The 21,382-nt window shown below is 44.4% G+C and overlaps 1 protein-coding gene across 7 annotated transcripts in view; it reads left to right on the forward strand.

The window, feature by feature from the left end:
- The window catches only part of abcc9 (ATP-binding cassette, sub-family C (CFTR/MRP), member 9), a 38,152-nt gene extending 16,982 nt beyond the window's left edge, over positions 1-21,170 (forward strand). For 2 of the 7 annotated variants that reach the window (XM_077006677.1, XM_077006676.1), the window contains 26 exons: positions 336-408; positions 2,174-2,279; positions 3,534-3,572; positions 3,919-3,954; positions 5,144-5,245; positions 5,698-5,782; positions 6,029-6,109; positions 6,608-6,745; positions 7,090-7,215; positions 7,479-7,578; positions 7,694-7,977; positions 8,151-8,302; positions 8,683-8,752; positions 9,924-10,081; positions 10,201-10,293; positions 10,804-10,906; positions 11,033-11,143; positions 11,457-11,577; positions 13,394-13,524; positions 14,250-14,328; positions 15,262-15,370; positions 16,130-16,233; positions 16,503-16,636; positions 16,887-16,949; positions 17,607-17,792; positions 18,171-18,309. In XM_077006677.1, coding sequence (XP_076862792.1) covers positions 336-408; positions 2,174-2,279; positions 3,534-3,572; positions 3,919-3,954; positions 5,144-5,245; positions 5,698-5,782; positions 6,029-6,109; positions 6,608-6,745; positions 7,090-7,215; positions 7,479-7,578; positions 7,694-7,977; positions 8,151-8,302; positions 8,683-8,752; positions 9,924-10,081; positions 10,201-10,293; positions 10,804-10,906; positions 11,033-11,143; positions 11,457-11,577; positions 13,394-13,524; positions 14,250-14,328; positions 15,262-15,370; positions 16,130-16,233; positions 16,503-16,636; positions 16,887-16,949; positions 17,607-17,744 — 2,736 coding nt within the window. In that variant the 3' untranslated portion in view covers positions 17,745-17,792; positions 18,171-18,309. The other 5 variants (XM_077006678.1, XM_077006679.1, XM_077006681.1 and 2 more) reach the window with 5 other exon arrangements.
- The last annotated feature ends 212 nt before the right edge of the window (positions 21,171-21,382 follow it).

The following is a 21,382-nucleotide window of genomic DNA, read 5'->3' on the forward strand; positions in this document are numbered from 1 at the left end:
TTCCCAGTGAGCTCTGGAAGAGTGGCCCCTTGCTGGCCCCTTGCTGGCCCCTCACTGGCCCCTGTGATGGATAGGAGTGTTATCGCTGGTGTAAATAAATGCTTGGCCCCCGGAAAGGCACGAACAGTCCCGAGAGAGATGCAGTTCAGGACCAGGGGGTGTGGTCAGGGCCCTGGAGAGGGTGGGGGGGGGGGGGGGGGGGGTTGGGCACAGAGGACAACAGAGGACAGGACGCTCTCATGTTAGGAGACTTGAGAGTCGGCACGTGTGTCGAGTGGTGATGTCACGATTTTGATGAGCTGTCTTCCTTACGTTCCTTTTATCATCCTGGTTAGGTCAGTGATGGCTACTTCACATGGGGGAGCAACATGTCAACGCTGTCAGACATCAACATCCGGGTCCCCTCAGGTGACTTGGTCTTCCCTTCATTCATTGGCTCTAGTCGTTGGAAGGGTGTCCCGCAAGTCCCGCATGTCCCGCATGTCCCGCATGTCCCGTATCCCTACTGCACCATCCCCATCCTCTCCCCATTGCCTTCATTATTTTGTTTCTCATTGCCTGACAAAGATCAGGTATTTTATGATTTACACTATAAAACATACAATAGTAATGTCAATATTTTTAAAAGTGGAAATGACAAAAGCCAAAATCCAAAATCATTTCAATTTTTCTTGTGTAATATTTTCTAGTGTAATATTTACATTTTTCTTTTTTAACATTTTAGAAAATTTTATACAAAGTGACTTACAATAATCAATGGACAGCATATATCCATATGGTCTATGGTATAGAACAGGGGTACTCAAATAGAAATGATGACGGGCCACATTTTATTTTTTCAATCACTGACGGGGCCGGTTATTGGGGGGGGGGTAGCGAAAGTAAACTGTCGAGGGGGGGGGGGGGGGGGGTAGTGAACGCGTTTGGGCGTCTGCTACCTGTTTGTTGTTGCCATAAAGGCAATCCCCGGCATTGTCTTGAGATCGCGGTGCGCGATTTCAAAATAAGAGCGGATAGCGCAATTGAAAAAAAAGATTCCTAAAAAAAAAAAACTTTTCAAAACAGCTCGCGGGCCAGAAATAGGTAGCCCGCGGGCCGGATGTGGCGCTATTTGAGTATGGGGGGTATAGAAGATTCTTTAATCATGGTATAACTTCTTTTGGTCTATGGTTACAGTGTAGATACATGTGGTCTATTGTTTAGAAGATTGGTTACAGTATAGTTCCATGTGGTCTATGGTGTAAAAGACTCTTTGGTTGTGGTATAAATCCATGTGGTCTATGGTGTGAATGAGCCTGGTTCGATGTTAGTTATGTCATCCACACCACAGACCACACAGATCACAATCATTATTTGACTTGAATGGTTTACGACTTCCCATTTTCTTCCAGAATGACCATGAATTCAAGTTTATTTGTCATTTGCACATCATGTTGTCATTGAAATGCTTGGGGTGAGGCTCAGATAATAATTCTACAAAAGTTCTACAGCAGGGCAGCATCACATATAGTGGCAAAAACAGTACAAAAACTGCAAATTGCATTTAGCAGCAACGAAAAACACAAGATAATATACACAAACATACATTTAGCAGCAACAAAACACAAGAGAACATACTCAAAACATCCACACAATATATAGCAGCGATATCAGAATAAATAAAGTATGTAAAATTAAAATTAAAATTAGGGTCTTCCTTAGGGTCTTCCAGCCTCACAGTTTGTTCAGAAGCCTGACAGCCTGTGGATAGAAGCTGTTCAGTAGCTAGTTGTTCTAGCTTGGATGCTACGAAATCTCCTGCCAGATGGCATAATAGTGAACAGGCCGTGTGCTGGGTGACCACTGTCTAGCCTGATCTTTTGGATTTTCCAAAAAGATCTTTTGGGTTTTAGAGTGCACGAGAGTGTTATCTTTTGTGTCAGTCTGTCACTGTGAAATCAAACCTGCAGCTCACACCAGGGTGAGCGATGTCCTCGCATGCCAAAAAAGGGATCATTTAGCCTTCCTTTTAATGGCTGCCTGTGATCCAGATGTTTCTGATCATAAAGAGAGTATCAGAAACAAGTGTTGCACTCAGAAAGGTCAAAATATTAATAGGTGCAAAATGTGAACTTTGTTGCCATGACAACAAAATACCAAAAATGGAAAACTGACGCGCTTTTGCCCGTCACAGGCCAACTGACCATGATCGTGGGCCAGGTGGGTTGTGGGAAGTCCTCGCTCCTGTTAGCCATGCTGGGAGAGATGCAGACCCTCAGCGGCAAAGTCTTCTGGAGCAAGTAAGAGAGCTTTGAGTTTGAAGTGGGGACCCTTCTCTCTAACTGTTCTCTTTACACATAACACTTTTTACGTAAGCCTTTTTACGTAAGCCTTTATATGTACGGTTTTCATCCGACTACATACCCAGTGGTATTCACAGATGTCATTTGAGGAACCAGCCTCTGAACATGTTCTGTTTTCGCTATGTGTGCGAGCGTCACATACAGACGTGTGTCTACCTGTGTACATGTGAGCGTATGCGCGGTTTGTCTTGTCACTTTTCAAGTGTAAAGATGTTTCAGTCTTTGCCCTGTACGCATGGCTTTACTTGTGTGTGTGCAAATGTCGGCGTGTGTGCTTTCACGCCTGTCTTAAGCATTAATCCCATTTCAAATGCATCTAAGCACATTGTCTTGTTCACTGCTTATCACAACTAACACTGTCACTTTTTGTTCCCCATCATCGGTAATGCTGTGGAAAAGCTCGTCTCTGTCTTTCAGAGGGCGCTGGATATGGTCTGTGATTAGCATCGGCCAAGTCCAACACTGTCACAAAGTACTTACTTGGGCCCAGACCCAGATAAGACTAAGGACAACAATCAAAAGAATTTCTGACGCTGATTCACTGCATTTTAGTGCAAGGCTAAGCATTAAAGCTTTAGTCCACGGCTAGCTATTAGACCTTTTAAACCATATCCAGGAAACCATTCCTATAAGAGTTTTTCAGTCTGGTTGTATTTAACTTGAAATGTTGTTCTTTAACCTAAAAGAATCATTTTGACAATTACTTGTGTAATGCCTGACTATTATGAAGAGATTTCACTTCTTCAAAGCCCCAATTATGAACTGTATTAAGCCTGTTGGCAAAACAAAAAACAGAAAAAAAGAAAATCACAAGACCTCAAGTGGTAACAAATACCAGTCAATGCCTGCGCTCTGGCCGGGCAGCTGTAATGATGTTTCTGCAGTTCATGGCTGGAGCTTCGGGGGCTCGTGTATCAGCACCACTTCAGTCTGGGTCGAGTCACTTGCTCTGTAAGGCTGTCCTTGAAAACACTGCTATGAATGTTAACCGATGAAGGTTGTATCTACCCTCCGAAGACAATGACAGCACTCTTCAGCTAAAGCTGCAGAGCCCCTGTGATCTTATAGTAATGGATTAAAGAGGAGAGGTGTCAGTGTCTTCGTAGAGGGGTGTGTCCCATTGGGCCGTCCTCTAATGCTGGTCACGTCTTCTTTCTTTCTGTGTCCCTCTCCTGCGCTACGCTCAATCAGGGTTCCTGATTGTGAGATGCTCCACGATGCCTACATAAGGTATTTCATAAAGGGTGTATATACACGTGTACACATACTTACATGACTCCTTGGTTAGCCCCACTCCATGACTACGCTGGCTGGAATACCACAGCAATAATACAGTTCTGCTCCAGCCACAACACAAAGTTGATCTTTGGTGTAAGTCGATGTGAAAAGCCTTGCATTTGTAGCATTGTATTTCTCACACGGGCATTTAAGCCTTTTCTGTCAGTCATGTTTGAAAGGTCTCAGCAAAAGACGTCTCAGACCATTTCAGCAAGAGCTGTGACAATGTGATCATGTGGTTTCTAATATGCTCTGTGATCCGTGGCTCACTAAATGATGTTTTGACTCCTATCGGCAGAGAGTATGACACAGATTTTTCCCATGAAGAACAGAGGTACTTCTTTGCAGAGTTCCACAACAGAAGTGCAGTGGTTCCATTCGTTTACCTACTTATCTGTTTGTCTGTCTATCTGTCTGTCTGTGTGTGTGTGTGTGTGTGTGTGTTTGTGTTTGTGTGTGTGCGTGTGTGTGTGTGTTCTTTGCTTGTTCTGTTCATCTCAACATAATCTCCTGTTTCTGGATTTTGTTTCGCTGTGATGTGGAATGTATGCCTAAAATGTTATGAGTGTGATTTGATGTTGGGAGTCTTTGATGTTGGGAGTCTTTGAAGCAAAACCTCTTACAGTGTTAAACATGACCCTGTCGAATATGAACATGAAACACATCTAGTGTTTCAAACCTAGCATCTCATCCATTAAATAAATGTAGGCATTACTTATGTAAAACCTAAATGTACCTTTCTGCATGGAACTGCAAATTGGGAATACAATGGAGCTAAGAACACCGATTAAAATAATGGTGTTCCTTGGATATGCATCTTTATTGTAAAAAAAGAGTTTTGTTGCAGGAATTAACAAACATATGCTTCATATGTATTGGTTTGGATGTTTAAGCAACTTAATGAAAAAGAGTTTCTCCTTTTAAGACAATAACAGTATGATTACCGGCTTCCGTCTGAAACGGTGAAAAGTGTGTCCCCGAAAGATGGCTGCTTCTTCTCGGGAGCCCCAGCAGATGTTTCCCATCGCTGGGTGACTCCTACCAACGTCAGCTGGGAGATGGTGCTGCTCAGTAAAGTTCAAGAGGCTCTGGGCCAAACTGGTGGAGCAGGGGAGGAGACGGTCAAACTCCTGTAGGCTCCATCAGGAACGATAGAGGTGCCTGTGTATATAATGCAAATTCTTAATCACAACTGAAGCAAGTGATTTGAAGCTGATTGTGGTCAGACAGACGGACAGACAGTCCACATGCTGGGTGCTTCATCAGACAGACGGACAGACAGTCCACATGCTGGGTGCTTCATCGGCAGGAACTTGACTCCCTGCATCCCCTCCTCCTTTATTTGTAGATCACCATTAACATGTGGCTTTCTTTCACATTCTGAATGCTTGTCCTGCCTGCTTGTGACTGCTTTTGTAACGGCCATCTGGAATATGTGGTTCACCCCTGCACACTCTTTCTGTCTCCCTCTCTCTCTCCCTCCATCTCTCCCTGCCTCTCCCCCCCCCCCCCCCCCCCCCCAGTAAGAATAGGTACTCTGTGGCTTATGCAGCTCAGAAGTCATGGCTGCTAAATGCCACAGTAGAGGACAACATCACATTTGGAAGCCCCTTCAACAAGCAGAGGTGAGAACTGCCTGACCATGGGGCAGTCATGCTCCTGTGGTAGGGAACAGGTCTTGTGACCGGAGGGTTGTGGGTTTGATTCCTGGGCCTGAGGCCATGACTGAGGTCCTTGAGGAATGTGTGCACCACAGCCCCCCAGTGATCACTAGTGTGTGTGTGTGTGTGTGTGTGTGTGTGTGTGTGTGTGTGTGTGTGTTCTAACTGCACAGATGGGTAGAAAGTAAAAAAATTTCTATATTTTCACATAGAAAATTGAGATCCACATCAAGTGTGCAGTCAGGCATAGTCAGAGTGCTTGAGTGTCTTGCTCTCCTTGGTTAGAGGTCGTATTACATGTGACTAACCAACTCCTCCTCCTCTAACAGTCTCCACAATTTGCTACCTGCATTTGTCAATAATAACGTGTGATGCTTGTGATAACAGAATGACATTTTCCTGCCCTGATTCCACAGATACAAAGCTGTGATTGATGCTTGCTCGCTGCAACCAGACATTGACCTCCTTCCTTTTGGGGATCAGACTGAAATAGGAGAACGGGTGAGAGGCAGGATTCACATAACTTCACAGATTCATTTTTCCCCCTCCAAATCAGGACCTCAGATACCAGAACACTACTAACCCGATTATGGTCTACTAAACACCAAATAAATCATCAGTGAAGAATGGATCCTAACTGATTGGATTAATGAATATGTGTGTGTGTGTGTGTGTGTGTGTGTGTGTGTGTGTGTGTGTGTGTGTGTGTGTGTGTGTGTGTGTGTGTGTGTGTGTGTTATCCTTCAGGGAATAAACCTGAGTGGAGGTCAGAGACAGAGAATCTGTGTGGCCAGAGCCCTCTACCAGAACACTAACATAGTTTTCCTGGTGAGTAATCCAATAAGCCAATGACATGCTGTTATGTGTAATTAATAGCTCTTTCATAATACTTGCTCACCAATTCATTAAAACCCTCTGAGGAATGACAAGGACAACATGAAAATAAACATTACTATAATCATTCAAACAGAATATTTCATACTGCATCCAGAGAAATGTAGAATCATTTCAGCAGCAAAGGACAAAACTTTGAAACTCTGAAAGCCCCGGAGAGTTTCTAAAATATCACAAATGTTACAACGTGGCAGCCGGTTCAACAGACAAGAGCCGGTTCAATGAAACAAGCACAGATGGTTATATATATTCATAAAGGTTCTCCTCTGCTGCTATCACCCAGTGATGACCACAAGCTTCTCATTCTGTATCTTAGTTATGCATCAGATAAACATCTGATTACTTGCAAAACACCACACATTTTGTGTGTTATTGTTCAGTAAAGTCTACACATAGATTGTGTGTGTGAGTGTGTGTGTTGTTCACCCACAGGACGACCCGTTCTCGGCCCTGGACATCCATCTAAGTGACCATCTGATGCAGGAGGGCATTCTGAAGTTCCTCCAGGATGACAAGAGGACTGTGGTCCTGGTTACCCACAAGCTGCAGTACCTCATCCACGCTGACTGGGTGAGCTTGAGAACAGTGATCTTTATTGTTCTTCGTATACTTCATTACATCCTGCCTCAGTAGAGGCATCACTTTCATCCTTGGCTATCACAGGAAAGAAAAAAAAACTGAAAGACGTCACTTGGCATTTTCATGTATGGCGAAAACCAAAAACGCCTTCACTATTTTTACCTGGATCTTACTGTGACCTTATGGCTATGCTTGTGTTTTAGTTTTGTTTCGTTTTTTGTTTTGTTTAGCTGTGTTGTCACTTTTGTTTCGTTTTCGTCGTGTTTAGTTTTATCTGTATAATGCTATCGTTCGTTTGCTTCCACAACAACTCCCATCCTCCCTTTACCCTCCAGATCATCGCCATGAAGGACGGCTCCGTGCTGAGGGAGGGGACGTTGAAGGACATCCAGACTCATGACGTGGAGCTGTATGAGCACTGGAAGACGCTCATGAACAGGCAGGACCAGGAGCTGGAGAAGGTCAGACTTCTTCACGTCCAACCCACACATCCACTGAAATGGTCACGCCAGTGACAGCAGCACCTGTTTAGGACCATGTGTTGTCCAGTGGGCCGTCCAGATGATGGATGGTTTATAGTGCTGATGGATAGAGCTTAATGTTTCTCTGTGTACACACTTAGAACTCAGATCCTGCTGTGTTTATAAGATGGCTGTCGGCCGGGGGCTGGTCGCGTGCCCACTGCACTTTCTGGTGATATAGTGTCACTATTGCTTGCTTGCAGGACACGGAGGTTGAGAGTCAGACGACTCTTGAAAGGAAGACTCTCAGAAGAGCTTTCTACTCCAGAGAAGCCAAGACCCACATTGACGATGAAGATGAGGGTGAGTTTTCTTTCCCCACAAACCTTTTGCACATTTCATCCTTGAGGTGTTGGTGGAGACCCAAGCTTTCTTCCCTTCCTGCATGATTTTCTTCCTTCTGATGTTTGCTCCACAGAGGAGCAAGAGGAGGAGGATGAGGAGGACAACATGTCCACCACGACCAGCCGTCGCTCCAAGATCCCGTGGAAGGTGTGCTGGCGCTACCTGTCCTCGAGTGGCTTCCTGCTGGTCTTCGTGGTGGTCACCTCCAAGCTGGCCAAGCACTCCGTCATGGTGGCCATCGACTACTGGCTGGCAGCGTGGACCTCTTCGGGTCGCGGCGACCTCAGCGGGAACGACGACCTCCACACCAACGCCAGCAACTACACGGCAGAGCACGAGGCCATGCGAAATGCTGAAGTGAGCAGCTAGCATAGAGTCGTCTGTTCATTTGCCATTGTTCATGCACCTGGCCGAATATCTGCCATGTTGTTCGCTCAAGCGTGCTTGTGGAGTGGAGCTACTGCAGGGTATTTTAGGCTTTTCTGAGAACATGGTTTGATTGTTTGTTGTGTGTGTGATTTTTTACACAGCATCAGTCCTACGTACCAGTGTTCATTATCCTTTGTGGAGCGGGAATAGTTCTGTGTCTCATCACTTCTCTGACTGTAGAATTTCTGGGCCTTACTGCTGCCAGTAATCTACACCACAACTTACTCAACAAGATTATTCATGCTCCTCTCAGGTAGTCTGTCTGTCTGTCTGTCTCTCTCTCTCACGCACACACACACACACACTCACACACAAACGCACAATAAATCTCTCTATATTTATATATATGAGAGAGAGAGAGAGAGATTAAAAATTGAAGTAAAGAGAGAGAGAGATTAAAAATTGAAGTAAAGTATGCAAAGTTTCCAGAGAAACAGGACATTTTGGACAGAGGTCCTTCATCAGCTGTGCAAGCAAAGTGCTTCTCATAGTGAAACTGCATCTTCTAACAGTGTTTTATATTTCTGCTGATGTGAGCTAAAATGCTGTGATATTTAGTTAGGCACACAGATAAACCACTATGATAATATATTCTCATAATGATGTTAACATTTATATATACACCCTTGTTAGATTCTTCGACATCACCCCACTCGGTCAAATCCTCAACCGTTTCTCTGCAGACACCAATATCATCGATCAAGTAAGAAAGCACCAGCATCTGTCTGATAATGTGGTAATGTGTTCTCATAACATGATGCTGTCATAGGACAAAACTGCCTGTATGCTGTGAACACAGGACTGCTAGATGATTGTGCTCAGAGGCGGTCTTTGCATAGAGGCGTGGCTAGGCAACTGCCTTGGGCCCCTCCCACTGCAACCCACTGTAGGGGCCCCCTGATTAAGCCAGGTTCACACTACACGAGTTTTCAGTCGTCAGGTTTTTGTGCCGTTCGCACTACATGACTAGTTGTGCTGTAATCGCGAGTCTTTCAGTTGTTGTGGCTTTCACACTACATGACTGATCGGCAATGCGGGCTCACGAATTAAACGACTGGGGAATCGCCGACTCATCTGGCTGCCGTCCAAAAACACAACGCGAAAACGAAACTCTCGAGAACCAGCAACACCACGTAGAAGAAACAATGTACATGTACTCCACATTTTCGTTATTATTTTTTTTACCGTTTAAACACTCCATAGTCCCAAGTTGCCAGAATTATTTCATCTCTCCGTTGTAGTGAACATAGATATAATCAATCGCACTATTTATCCAGTGCTGTCACAATAACTTAAACACAGTGTTGTAGTAAAGTTGTAAGAAAGGTGAGGATTTTGTGTGTTTGCTGGGTTACTGTTTTGAAAGCATTCTTAAAAGTTTTTGTACGTTCTTCAGCGATATCTTCAGCGGTGCCGCGGTTCTCTCTCCGCGTTCCCATTGGCTGTAGCTAGACGCTGCTGTTGACTCAGTCGCCGACTGGACTAGATATTAAACATGCTAGATATTAAACATGCTAGATATCTGCCGGGCGTCTGCGATGAGTCGGCGACCACTCGGCAGTTCACACTACACGACTGAGCGAGCGCCGAATGATCGCCGATTTGCCTCCGACCAGTTTCTGTCGGCGATCTACAAAAAACAGTCGGCGACTGAAAAACCAGCCTAAAATCGTGTAGTGTGAAGCTGAACTTATTTCTCGCATATTAATGTTGATGGGCCCCCTAGCTAATTTCGCTTTGAGCCCCCAAATTGCTAAGTCCGCCACTGATTGTGCTATTGTTTTATATTAGTACGATCATCTGTTTACTGTTTACATTCTCACTCTTTCTGTCTTTCTTGTCTGTCTTCCTGTTCCTCCCTCTGTCCCATCCAGCACATCCCGTCCACGCTGGAGTCCCTCACACGCTCCACTCTGCTCTGCCTCTCTGCCATCGGGGTCGTCGCTTTCGTCACGCCGGCCTCCCTCATTGCGCTGGTGCCCCTTGCCGTGGCCTTCTACTTCATCCAGAAGTACTTCCGGGTCGCCTCCAGGTATGCTTACCTGGCTTATCTGGCTCAGCAAGAAAACCCCTACCACAATTGCACTTGGTGCCATGCCTCGTTTGAACACCGATCCTGTCTGTCCATTCCTTTCCTCTCATCCATCTCAGAGATCTGCAGGACCTGGACGACTCCACACAGCTTCCGCTGCTCTGCCACTTCTCGGAGACAGCCGAGGGCCTCACCACCATCCGCGCATTCAGGTCAGCAGTTTCTCACCAGGCTGAAAGATTCCACAACTCTTGTAAACTTCCAACTGACTTTCAATTAAAATCGTTCTCCTTGTAATGCTCTGAAAGTTCAATACAAATCATCTTACAAATCAGTTTGAAATCAACTTAGTCAATCACTCATTCACTCAACAGAGTGTGACATTGGTGGGAAAGAAGGTATTGTCAAAGTCAAGAAGTATTTGTTATGATTCAAGTTTTCCTAATAAAGTTAATGACCGCCTTATGCCATTGCATAAATCCAGCTCTCATAAAAATCTGCTTGTTTGTCTTCTACCAGAGCAACAGCATTCTGACAATAAACAGCACCACTTTCATCTTTGATGTCTTGTCAAAGTATTTAGAGTTCTGAAAGCTGACTCTCCTCATCCAAATCTAATAAAAGTCTCTGTCATCTTTCCCAGCATTTTTACGCGGTCAGCAAGGGTCTCTTGTCACGTAGTCCTTGCTTCCGTTTCAAGTAGCTACTGGCTCTTTTCGCAGACATGAAGCTCGCTTCAAGCAACGGATGCTGGAGCTCACCGACACCAATAACACAGCATATCTCTTCCTCTCTGCTGCCAATCGCTGGCTGGAGGTCAGAACAGTAAGTAGAGCTCCACCAACAGCCCTGGCAGAGGATAGCACGATGTGCAATGCCATCTGGATTAAGCAGAAAAACATAAATACCGCTTATGTGCAAGTGAACCAGGAGAGATTGCTTCTTCCTCAGGATTATCTGGGTGCCGTGATTGTGCTCACCGTTGCGGTGGCTGCCATCTGGATGTCGTTCTATGGACTCCAGCCGGGTCTGGTTGGGCTGGGACTCACTTACGCCCTCACGGTGAGAACCCTGCTCCGCTGTAAACGAGACACAGCCCAAGGTTTATAGTCCACATACAATGTTGAAGTACCTTGTAACAAATGAATCCATGTTGACGTATTCATATATCATTATTTAAATAATAATAAGTAATTAAATTCATAAATGATATAAATAATATATAAATAAAAATATAAATCACGTGAGGCTCAGTACGATTTTGTATCCGTGTAGATTACAGTGTCTAATTTCATCACAAAACAATATAAAAAGCCGGTCACAGGTAAGTGGCAAGTCCTTGTCTTTGCTGCTGCATGTGTTTTGTTGGGAACAGGTGACTAACTATCTGAACTGGGTGGTGAGGAACCTGGCAGACCTGGAAGTCCAGATGGCTGCAGTGAAGAAGGTCGACAGCTTCCTGAGCACCGAGTCCGAGAACTATGAGGGTTCCCTAGGTAACCTTTTTTTTTCCTTTATACCCAGTTTAGCCATTTCCAGTTCAGACCCACTGGTCATGTCTCCTCCATCACCTGGTATGGGGAAAAGATAATGTATACTGCATTTTCTTTATGCAAAAATTACACTGCAGCCAAATGCGATTGAGTTAACAGATGCCCACACTTGGCTAGTATCAGAGTGAATGATGGGAATGGGAAGGCTATCCTTCCCAACCAGAGAGCATGGCCAATTAAGTTGTCTTAGTCTCCCCACCACAGACGGCTCTGGCATCTTTAGTATCCAAAATAACGATCCTCTGATGATAGGGAGAAACCTTAAACAGCTGGGCCATCTCTTCCTGATAGATAGAAACCTACAGAGGCCTAAATATAGTCAAAGTGTGTGTGTGTGTGTGTGTGTACGTGTGTGTACGTGTGTGTACGTGTGTGAGTGTGTGTGTGTGTGTGTGTGTTCTGGAATGGTCCTCAGGCATTGAGACTTGAGTATAAGAGCTGCTGGTTCATCACTGAGTACATTTCCCAGATGAAATAGATAAACAGTTTATGTGTATTTGCACACTGAATAACAATCACTTTCTCACGGCCGCTTTAAACAGCATATACAAGGCAATTGCAGATGCCTTATCAGGGCGGAGGAATCGGTTTACCCCAAGGAATCATCTTACTCTGAAGAGTCTTAAAACATGGGACCTGTCCTGACACTCCTAGTTGGCAGTGTGTTAGGGCAAAGTGACCCCTGCTGCAGAAAGCATGTCCTGTTTCCTGTTGTAGTAACAGAGCAAGGGAACATTCGATGCTCCTATCGCCCGCATGTGTGACGCTTCCACGGGGACTTTGCAGTGGAGCCAACGGTCTCGTCAGGCAAATTCGAGCCTCTGGGGAGCGACAAGCGGCTGGGAGTAGAGGGCTTCCGGAGCGGGAGTCGTCACAGCGGATGTGCCCCTGGAGCCGTAATGCTGTCCCACTGGTGTGGAGATTCCCTCCTGCTGAAGACACCATTCCCCCTCCCCATTCGGCTTCTGCTCAGTGACGCAGTGGAAAAAAGCAGAGCCTCGAGAGTGGCAAAAGAGACTAAACTGGACTCGGTGGTAGACAGTCGAGATGATTCCAGCTCGTAAAACCCACATGCTTGTCATAGTACTTTTTTTTTTTTTCCTGCCGTGGCGATTCACAACCCTTTGTTGTCTGCACTAGAGGCACTTTGGCTTGTGTGGACAACTGTTGAAGTTAACAGGACTTTAGGACAATGTATGTAACATGTAGACAGCCCCTTCTGAGGAAATACTTCGGTTTACCGCAAACCTAACCAAGCACTTGACTACTAAAGCTATCTATACCCTCACCTCAGATTGTGTTCAGTTGATTTAGGCTAGACCTTTTTTTGGTTTTTCCACTGCCAGTTGCTGTGCGGACTCTGCAACACTAGCTTCCAGCTGGAGCATCTCTTTGTTGGATTGAGATTATGCCTTAGGTTACGGAGGCAGTTGTGAACCAAAACATAACCTCAGTCCTTTACATCTACAACGTTCCCCCTCTTAAAAGGTGAAAAAAATGCATAAAGAGAAAGAACCAAATCTGGAATCCACATATGAAAGTCTCTTATGAACCTTTACCACCACATGTCTTCACCAAGAGCCCTTACAGGGAATAAGCTATGGGAGTGTTTGTGATTGTAATAGTTCATGGCTAATTTAGTCAAGGCATCTCCGTGTGGTCTTATTCTAGGACATTTGAATCATTGTTGAATATAGGTGTTTGTATTGCCTCACTGCTTTTTTACATGGTTTTTCCACACATTGCCATTGTGCATCAGATGTTTCCCAGGTCCCAGATGACTGGCCCCAGCATGGTGAGATCAAGATCCAGGACCTTTGTGTGAGATACGACCCCATGCTGAAGCCTGTTCTCAAACACGTCAATGCCTTCATCAGCCCTGGACAAAAGGTAGCCATCAGCAGGCTGAGGGTGTGACGGTGCTCTGAGAAGGCTTGGGCTTGGTCTTTTCAACCAGAACAGTTCAAGGCTCAAGCTTGCTTTGGAATACATTCTGCATTATGTTTTAGCGTCATTCACTAATTTTCCCAAGAGGTGTGGCCATCCCATCACCTGTGCTGAAAAAAACACCTTGAAAAAACCCTTGACACCTTCAGTGTTTTATAGGTTCCTTAAGTGGGCCCCTGTATCACTCAGCTGATAGTTTTGGCTCAAGAGTGTTATTTTCTCATGTCTTTGCTATCCACAGGTTCTCATCTTCATGAGTACCATTGGAAAATGTAGTTGGAGAATCTAGGTTCAGTGAGATTGGGCATGGGGGTTAAAATGGACTTGTGTCCAGTATGAACATTTACGTGGTGTTATTGCATCATCCTCATAATTCAAATCAATGAGCAGATTTGTTTAGTTTCACAGGACCCATTATGTACCGGGTGTCTCAAATATACACCCATATAAAAAGTAAATGGTTTGGCAGTTTTCATTTGTGTTTACTTACTTTTGAGACACCCTGTATTAACTGTCAATGTATTTTACAGCTGAAAGGTCAGAAATTGTTTTACAACAGCACACATTACTGTTCCCTTGTAACCCCCCCTCTCTCTTTCTCTGTCTCTCTCTCTGTCTCTCTCTCTCTGTCTCTCTCTCTCTGTCTTACACACTCACACACACTCCAGGTGGGCATTTGTGGCAGAACAGGCAGTGGAAAGTCCTCACTGTCTCTGGCGTTCTTCAACATGGTGGACGTTTTCGACGGTAAACATCCTCGTCCTATGTGTTGCTACGCTAGCATCTGCCCCAGCCGTGTGTGCTGTTGGGCCTCCTTCAGTGGAAGAATGGAAGAGCGCTGTCACTTTGAATATGACATAGAAGCGGAAGAGGCTCTGAGCCACAGCATTTGGCCCCATCACCTGATCTCCTTCACCTCACGCTTTCTGCTCCAGCTACTGACCCACGACTGCCCTGCGCTGAGATTTGGAAGAAAGTGGCTCTCAAAATAGCCCTTCTGCATGGATCCCACTGATAAAGGGGACTGTGCCCGAGGGAACTTCAGAGAGCGTTTTGGCCAGACTTCTGCTTCCTTTGTTTATGCTGCCCTGCTCATGGTTCCTGTCACTCTGACTAAGGGCGATGAGATCACAGCGAGGCATTGGCTTGTAGAGCATTCTGATGCTTTGGTCAGGCATGCTCGAGTCGTTTTCAAGCATTACCTCCAGACTGTTACGTCCTCCCTTCTGAGTTATGGCTCTCTGTGACCCATCAGGGCCAGATGCTGTGATTACTCTGAGCAGAAGCAAAACAGACAAACACAAATATTTAAACATAAGCGTCACTATATGCTACATGCAATTCTATTGAAATAATAGTTTCTTCAGTAGTGTTCTGGAATATTCTTTTAGTGAAGGCTACGTTTTTCACCTTCATTTATGACATATGTTAGCCAAATCATAATACATAATACAGATAAATTCTGAACATGACCACCACTCGGTCGGGTTTAACATGGGAACAAATGAGCCAATACCTGCAGTATGTCAATGTACAGTTCACATGAGGAGCCTGGTTAGTATAGTTAGTATTAGTTAGTATAGTACTGCTTCTCCCCAGCAGGAAGTAGTGGCCTTTGACCTACATTTTACATCAGAATTACAGATATGCAAATGATCCTGATCTTTCTTCTCCTGTTAGGCAAAATCATCATTGATGGCATTGATATCTGCAAGCTGCCCTTGCAGACTCTAAGATCTCGTCTGTCCATAATTCTTCAGGATCCTGTACTGTTCAGTGGCTCCATCCGGTATTCACACACACACACACACACACACACACACACACACACACACACACACACACACACACACACACACACACACACACACACACACACACACACACATTTTCTCCCTCCCTCTCAAGGCTGAAGGATCAATTCTAACTCCAACAGACAAGGCCGAAGATAATAAACACCCACTTCCTCATCACTTAATGAAGAGAAGGCTAGAGAACTTGCACATCAGTTGCACATCAGACACTCTATGTGTCTTAAATGGATACAGAGCTATATGCTATATTACTTTATAGTATGATTTAATTATGTATGTTTATGTACCAAACTCAGCAGATTCAGATTTTCTGTGTGTAGATTCCACACTATATAGAACCAAACAAGATCTAAAAAAAATTAACAGTGCAGATTTTTTTGCTATGTGAACGGCTCCCTGATGACCAAGCACTGTAATAATCACCGAGCCATGTAATTGCCCCAGGGCAGCATGGCAGGATATTTTTTGCCCCCACAGTGCACTCAGTGGGAAACGCAGTCGAGTGATGGGGAGATCTTCTGTGGTCGTAGAGTTTTTTTCCCCAGTGGTTTCAAGGAACGAGACGTCAGTGGAGTAAAGCCAGGCTCACTGCATTTGCCTGTTATGGTCATGCTTCTTTCAAACATTGTAGATGCACACAGCTACTTTTTTCCCTTGTCTGCGTGTTTAGCTAAACTTAGTGTGTGGATCTAAATGTGTTTTCTCATCTTTGCTTTGTGTGCATGCCATCCCAGGTTCAACCTAGATCCAGAGCGCACCTGCACTGATGACAGGCTTTGGGAAGCTTTGGAAATCGCTCAGCTAAAGAATATGGTCAAAGCACTCCCAGGAGGACTGGGTACGGTAGTAAACCTTCACTTGAACCAGAATGAGGGAGTTCTCTGTCCATAAACTAAGTTTATGTAGCAATTAAGCCTCTTAAAAACAAAGACTTCTCTTGAAAATACTTACTGAATGATACCAGAGTGTTCAATGTGATCCTTACATATAATGATGCATTATGATGCTTTTGGGGAACCCTGCCCCTTAACGGTAGTCTGTGAACGTGCTTTCAGACACTTTAAAGTGAGACTCCACTTTGACGTCTTCTTTCCATTGTGCCTCCAGACGCAGTTGTGACAGAAGGAGGGGAGAACTTCAGTGTGGGCCAGCGCCAGCTCTTCTGTCTGGCCCGAGCCTTCGTCCGTAAGAGCAGCATCCTCATCATGGATGAGGCCACGGCCTCCATTGACATGGCAACGGTAAAAAAAAAAAATTAATAGGAACACCCCAAACACCCCCCCCCCCCCCCCCCCCACCCCATCACCCACCTCTCTTCCTATCCATGACATTTTACAATTCCTGTTAAGCTCCAGCTAAAGTGCTGATTTAAGCCTTCAGTATTTGGTTTACTTTCATTTCAAGCACAGCATTGCTGAGTGTTTTACATGGATTTGTGACATTCAAACCTGGCAGAAGATGACATGGCTATGTTGTTCATGGGCTTCACAGGAGAACATCCTGCAGAAGGTGGTGATGACGGCGTTTGCTGACCGCACTGTTGTCACCATCGCGGTAAGTTTGCCTTAGATGAACCCTTCTGACTCCCAGTATGGGGGCAAAGGGTTCTGTAGTACTCACTTTAAGACCTGCTTTGCATCTCTGGCCCAAACCTTTCCTGATATCCTGGTTGGTTGAACGTACAGACCTGAAATGGTCATAAACTGCACTTATTCGTATTCATGTAAGAATTTCAGTTATCACCATGGCTACAAAAAACCAGAGAGGTTTTTCAACAGCTACTCCAGTTGCACTTGTACAGTAAGAGACTACAGTGATTATGTTGCCCTGCAAGGGTACTGAACTAATCCCAGGACCAGTCAGCAATAGCTTATTTGAAACTATAAGACAGCCAATGAGAATCAGTGGGTATAAGGTTTGTGTTTCTGACAGAGTGGTTGGTGAGTTGCTTTGTTATGATTTGACATTGTGCTCATCAATAAAGTCTACACTTGTTGTGACATGAAACTGGTGTGTCCACTTTCAAATACCTACAAATAATTTCAAATACTTTCTAAGCCTCTGCTCTCTAGCCTTTTGCTTTCTTTACTTTTCACTGTTACATTTTTCCATTTTCCTCACCCACTTGACCTTTTTCTCCCTCTTTCATTTTGCATGTTTGTTTCTCTCTTACTTTCTCTCTTTCTTTCTCTGTCTCTCTCTGTGACACAGCATCTGGTCTCCTCCATCCTGGAGGCGGAGCAGGTGCTGGTGTTTTCCTCTGGGATTCTGGTCGAGTGTGACAGTGCAGCTAACCTCTTAGCGCAGGAGGACAGCCTCTTCAGCGTCCTAGTGCGCACACACAAGTAACCTCGGCCCCTCCCCTGGCCACGCCCACAGTCCCGCCCACACATCCTGGTTGGTAATCGTGTGACACTCGTGTGTACCATTTTGGCTTTGCGTCTCTTTGAAAGCCTAGATACCATCTTCTTTGGATCAGTGTTTTTGAGTATTCATTTAACTGTAAAGTGTATGGTTCAAAGGCCAGTGTTTCTGCAATATAATTTGTGCTGCTGTATTTGAAAAGTGTTGAAAACTCAACAGGCTGTACAACTGATACCACTTGTTTCTTCTGGTCTACTGATGTATAAATATTAAGAAATTATGAACTGATCACTTCTATAAACATAATTATGTTCACAATATACATGTTCATGTCTGTGTATGCACATGGTTGCTCATATATATATGTTTGTGTGTGTGTGTGTGTGTGTGTGTGTGTGTGTGTCTCCCCAGCACCGGGTTCACACCATCCTGACAGCTGATCTGGTAATAGTGATGAGGCGAGGGAACATCTTAGAGTCTGGCACACCTCAGACCCTGATGGAGCAGGAAGAGAGCATGTTTGCCTCCTTCGTCAAGGCGGACATGTAGTGAGACTCTCTGCCCCCATGTCTGTCCCACAAACCACAGCATCAGCTGTTCCATCCACACACACCACAATACAATCCTCCTACTTACCATCCACAAAGCCGGGCGAGTTACCCCAACAGAGCCATCCCTGGGAAGGACCGATATGCAAACAGGTGGACTGCCTGATACCCTTGCTCCTGTAGAGTGTTTTCCACCCATAACGTTGCTGACAGTTTGACGACTGAGATACTTACCGCATCAATTCCACCTTCTCACTCGGTTCCCACACTCTCCAATGAGACAATTATGCTCCTTTTAATTTCACAGCAGAACATCTAAAGATATGTCACCGACCTGTGAATACTCCATTTTTTGAACAGGGCGTTATCTTATTGTGAGTTTTTTAATGTAAATATGACTGTTCCATTAAGCCCAGTGAGTTGGCGAAGAGAAGTGCTATGTTCCTCAGGTCCAAAGCCATCAGTGTGGTTGTGCCATTACAAACCATGTAAAACAACTATTTTGTTTTGTTGTATCAAGGGATGGCTTAAAAAATAGCAAACATATTCTTTAATCTTTTAACTATTTACATTTTACATGCAGTATTTAATTTTTTGGGATTTTTGAGTGTTTTGTTAATACTTATTTTTTGTTATATTAAGTGAAAAAATATGTTCATTGTTTCATACTTGGGAGAAATTAGCAGCTATATATATGACTGGTACCAACACTGTACAGATTTGCCAGGACACATGAGAGCCGGCACACTGTCTGTCTGTCTGATGTGCATTGCTGTCTCGTTCCTGGGATGATGAAGACTGCTTATACCACAGAAGCGCAAATAACTATGCAAACATTAAATCCATCAAATACACTTATATGAACCATATTCCCGCGGTGGCGTTATGGCCTATATTAATTTAATACTAGCTTGTGCTTTCTGAGGGGTGGCGGACACTTCAAACCAATGAATATTTCAGTTACACTATAGTCTATATCAATGCATCTTTTTCTATTGTGTTTGTACAGTATTGCCCGATTTTCCTAAGCGTTTCTTTCTTATTTCGTTTTAGTTTTCAGATTCGCATTTGTGCTCGTGCGCCTTATAGTTGTAGTGACACGTGCCAATAGCACCGTAGGCTACGTGGTGCGAGTGCGTGAATGTTGAACTGAGCGCCATAGGTGTGACTCTAGGCTCAAAGCGCGGGGAAGACACAGCTCAAATTTAAACTCAATGCTATGCCTGTCCACTTCCAGGTTTAACACTGCTGAGAAACTGATCTCTGATCTGTTCACAGCCAGGTGATCTACTTAACATTGAGCTACCACTGTTTCTCTTATGTTTCTTAATGAGGTCTACTCGATTGTCTCAATGTCTTGAACACTCCTTTTTGGAAAAGGTTAATTGGCAGAGAGTGTCAACAAAAGAGAAAAATACGACCTCCCTCTTATGGCTAGAATTAGTTTTCCTACGTTTGTTGTGTACATGCAGCCATAGGCGGAGCCAAAGCAGGGGCCGGGGTGGCACTGGACCCCCCTGAATTCTGATTGGCCACCCCAAGTGCCCCCCCCCCCCAGATGACTGACATGTCACCGCATCGCACATCTTGTTGAGAGCCTGTTGCGTTTTGTAATCGGTAATAATACTCAATGCTCAATTTCATTTAACACATGCAAGCAGCAGGCACGACGGAGAAATGTTTCCGTGTTGTGGCGAATTCCGAGTCCCCTCGTTTGCACACGCATAAAGACGCTACAGATGATATGCCGGAGTTACAGTGATTATAACGTAGTTCATTGAGCACTCTAGTTTTGTCCTAACTAGATATTTAGACATAATACTGCTGTAAATACTGCAAAGTCGTGGTCAGAGGTGAACTTCGTATAGCCAGTGTGTATTTTATTTTAAATAATCAACACCCTTGAGCCAGTGTGGCTTTGGACATAGATAATGCAGTTTGCTGTGATGGATAATTAAAACCTAGCTCTTATTTATGTATAGAAACATAAATCGACAATATAATCTGTAGCGTCTTTATGCGGATAAACGAGGGTTGTCGGAATGCCCCACAACACCGGCTGAAAGTAAAAAGTGTCGCACGTGAAATGCTACAGGCACCGTTCAGAAACTGATCAGGGGTGAGTTTCCCAAAACGTTCTTAGCGCTAAGTAGGCTACTTCGTAACCTCGTACATTTCATACGAGGTTACGAAGTACTTAGCGCTAAGAACGTTTTGGGAAACTCACCCCAGTTCAGTTAAATGTGTTCAGTTCAGTAGATATATGCAATAGGATTGTAAGATACGCCAGAAGTAGCACATCTGTGTTTTTACTTTTACATGTTGTACATTTTGCACATTGTTAAAAAACTGCAAATTTCATACACATGCGTGCTTAAAATGTACTTGATATGAAAATTATAACATTTACAGATTTTGATTGCAATTGAATGCTTTTCGTAAATATACATTGTCATAGTCTATGGACCCCCTAAAATAGCTTTGGCCACCCTCTGGCCACCCCAAGGATAAAAGTCTAGCTCCGCCACTGCATGCAGCTCTGTTGAGGTCAAGGCACCGAACCCCCTTCGTGCAGGACTGCTGCGGACACGCTGGCGATTACTGTCACTACTGACCAAACGCAGTCCGTCTGCACCATGGTCAACACGTGTAGGGCGCCACCACGCAGAGGACGGGCCTATGCATTTTGATAAGGTGTTTTAATATGATGCATGACACCCTACGGTTTTATGCAATTTATCTGATGGATAACGAACTGTCTTAAATGTACATATGTAATTACTGTTAGTAACAAACATTTAACATGACATACCGTGTGCCTACTTTTTACACATGAACGGAATAAATTTGCCTTGATTGATCACACTGTCTAAAGATTATTTCATAGCTGTATCGCTGACTGCTTCAATATGCAAACATTTGAACTACAGTACTTAAAGTGGTGAAAAGCTTCACGAAGGGAATAATGTTCCCGAACTTTCTCGAATATCGTAGTAATGATGGGTACTGCCAGTCTCGATGCTCGATGTATATTTCACATGAAAATAAGTTATTTCAATGATACAAAATCATGTT

This window comes from Brachyhypopomus gauderio, chromosome 5 (assembly GCF_052324685.1).
Source record: "Brachyhypopomus gauderio isolate BG-103 chromosome 5, BGAUD_0.2, whole genome shotgun sequence".
NCBI classification, from domain to species: Eukaryota; Metazoa; Chordata; class Actinopteri; order Gymnotiformes; family Hypopomidae; genus Brachyhypopomus; species Brachyhypopomus gauderio.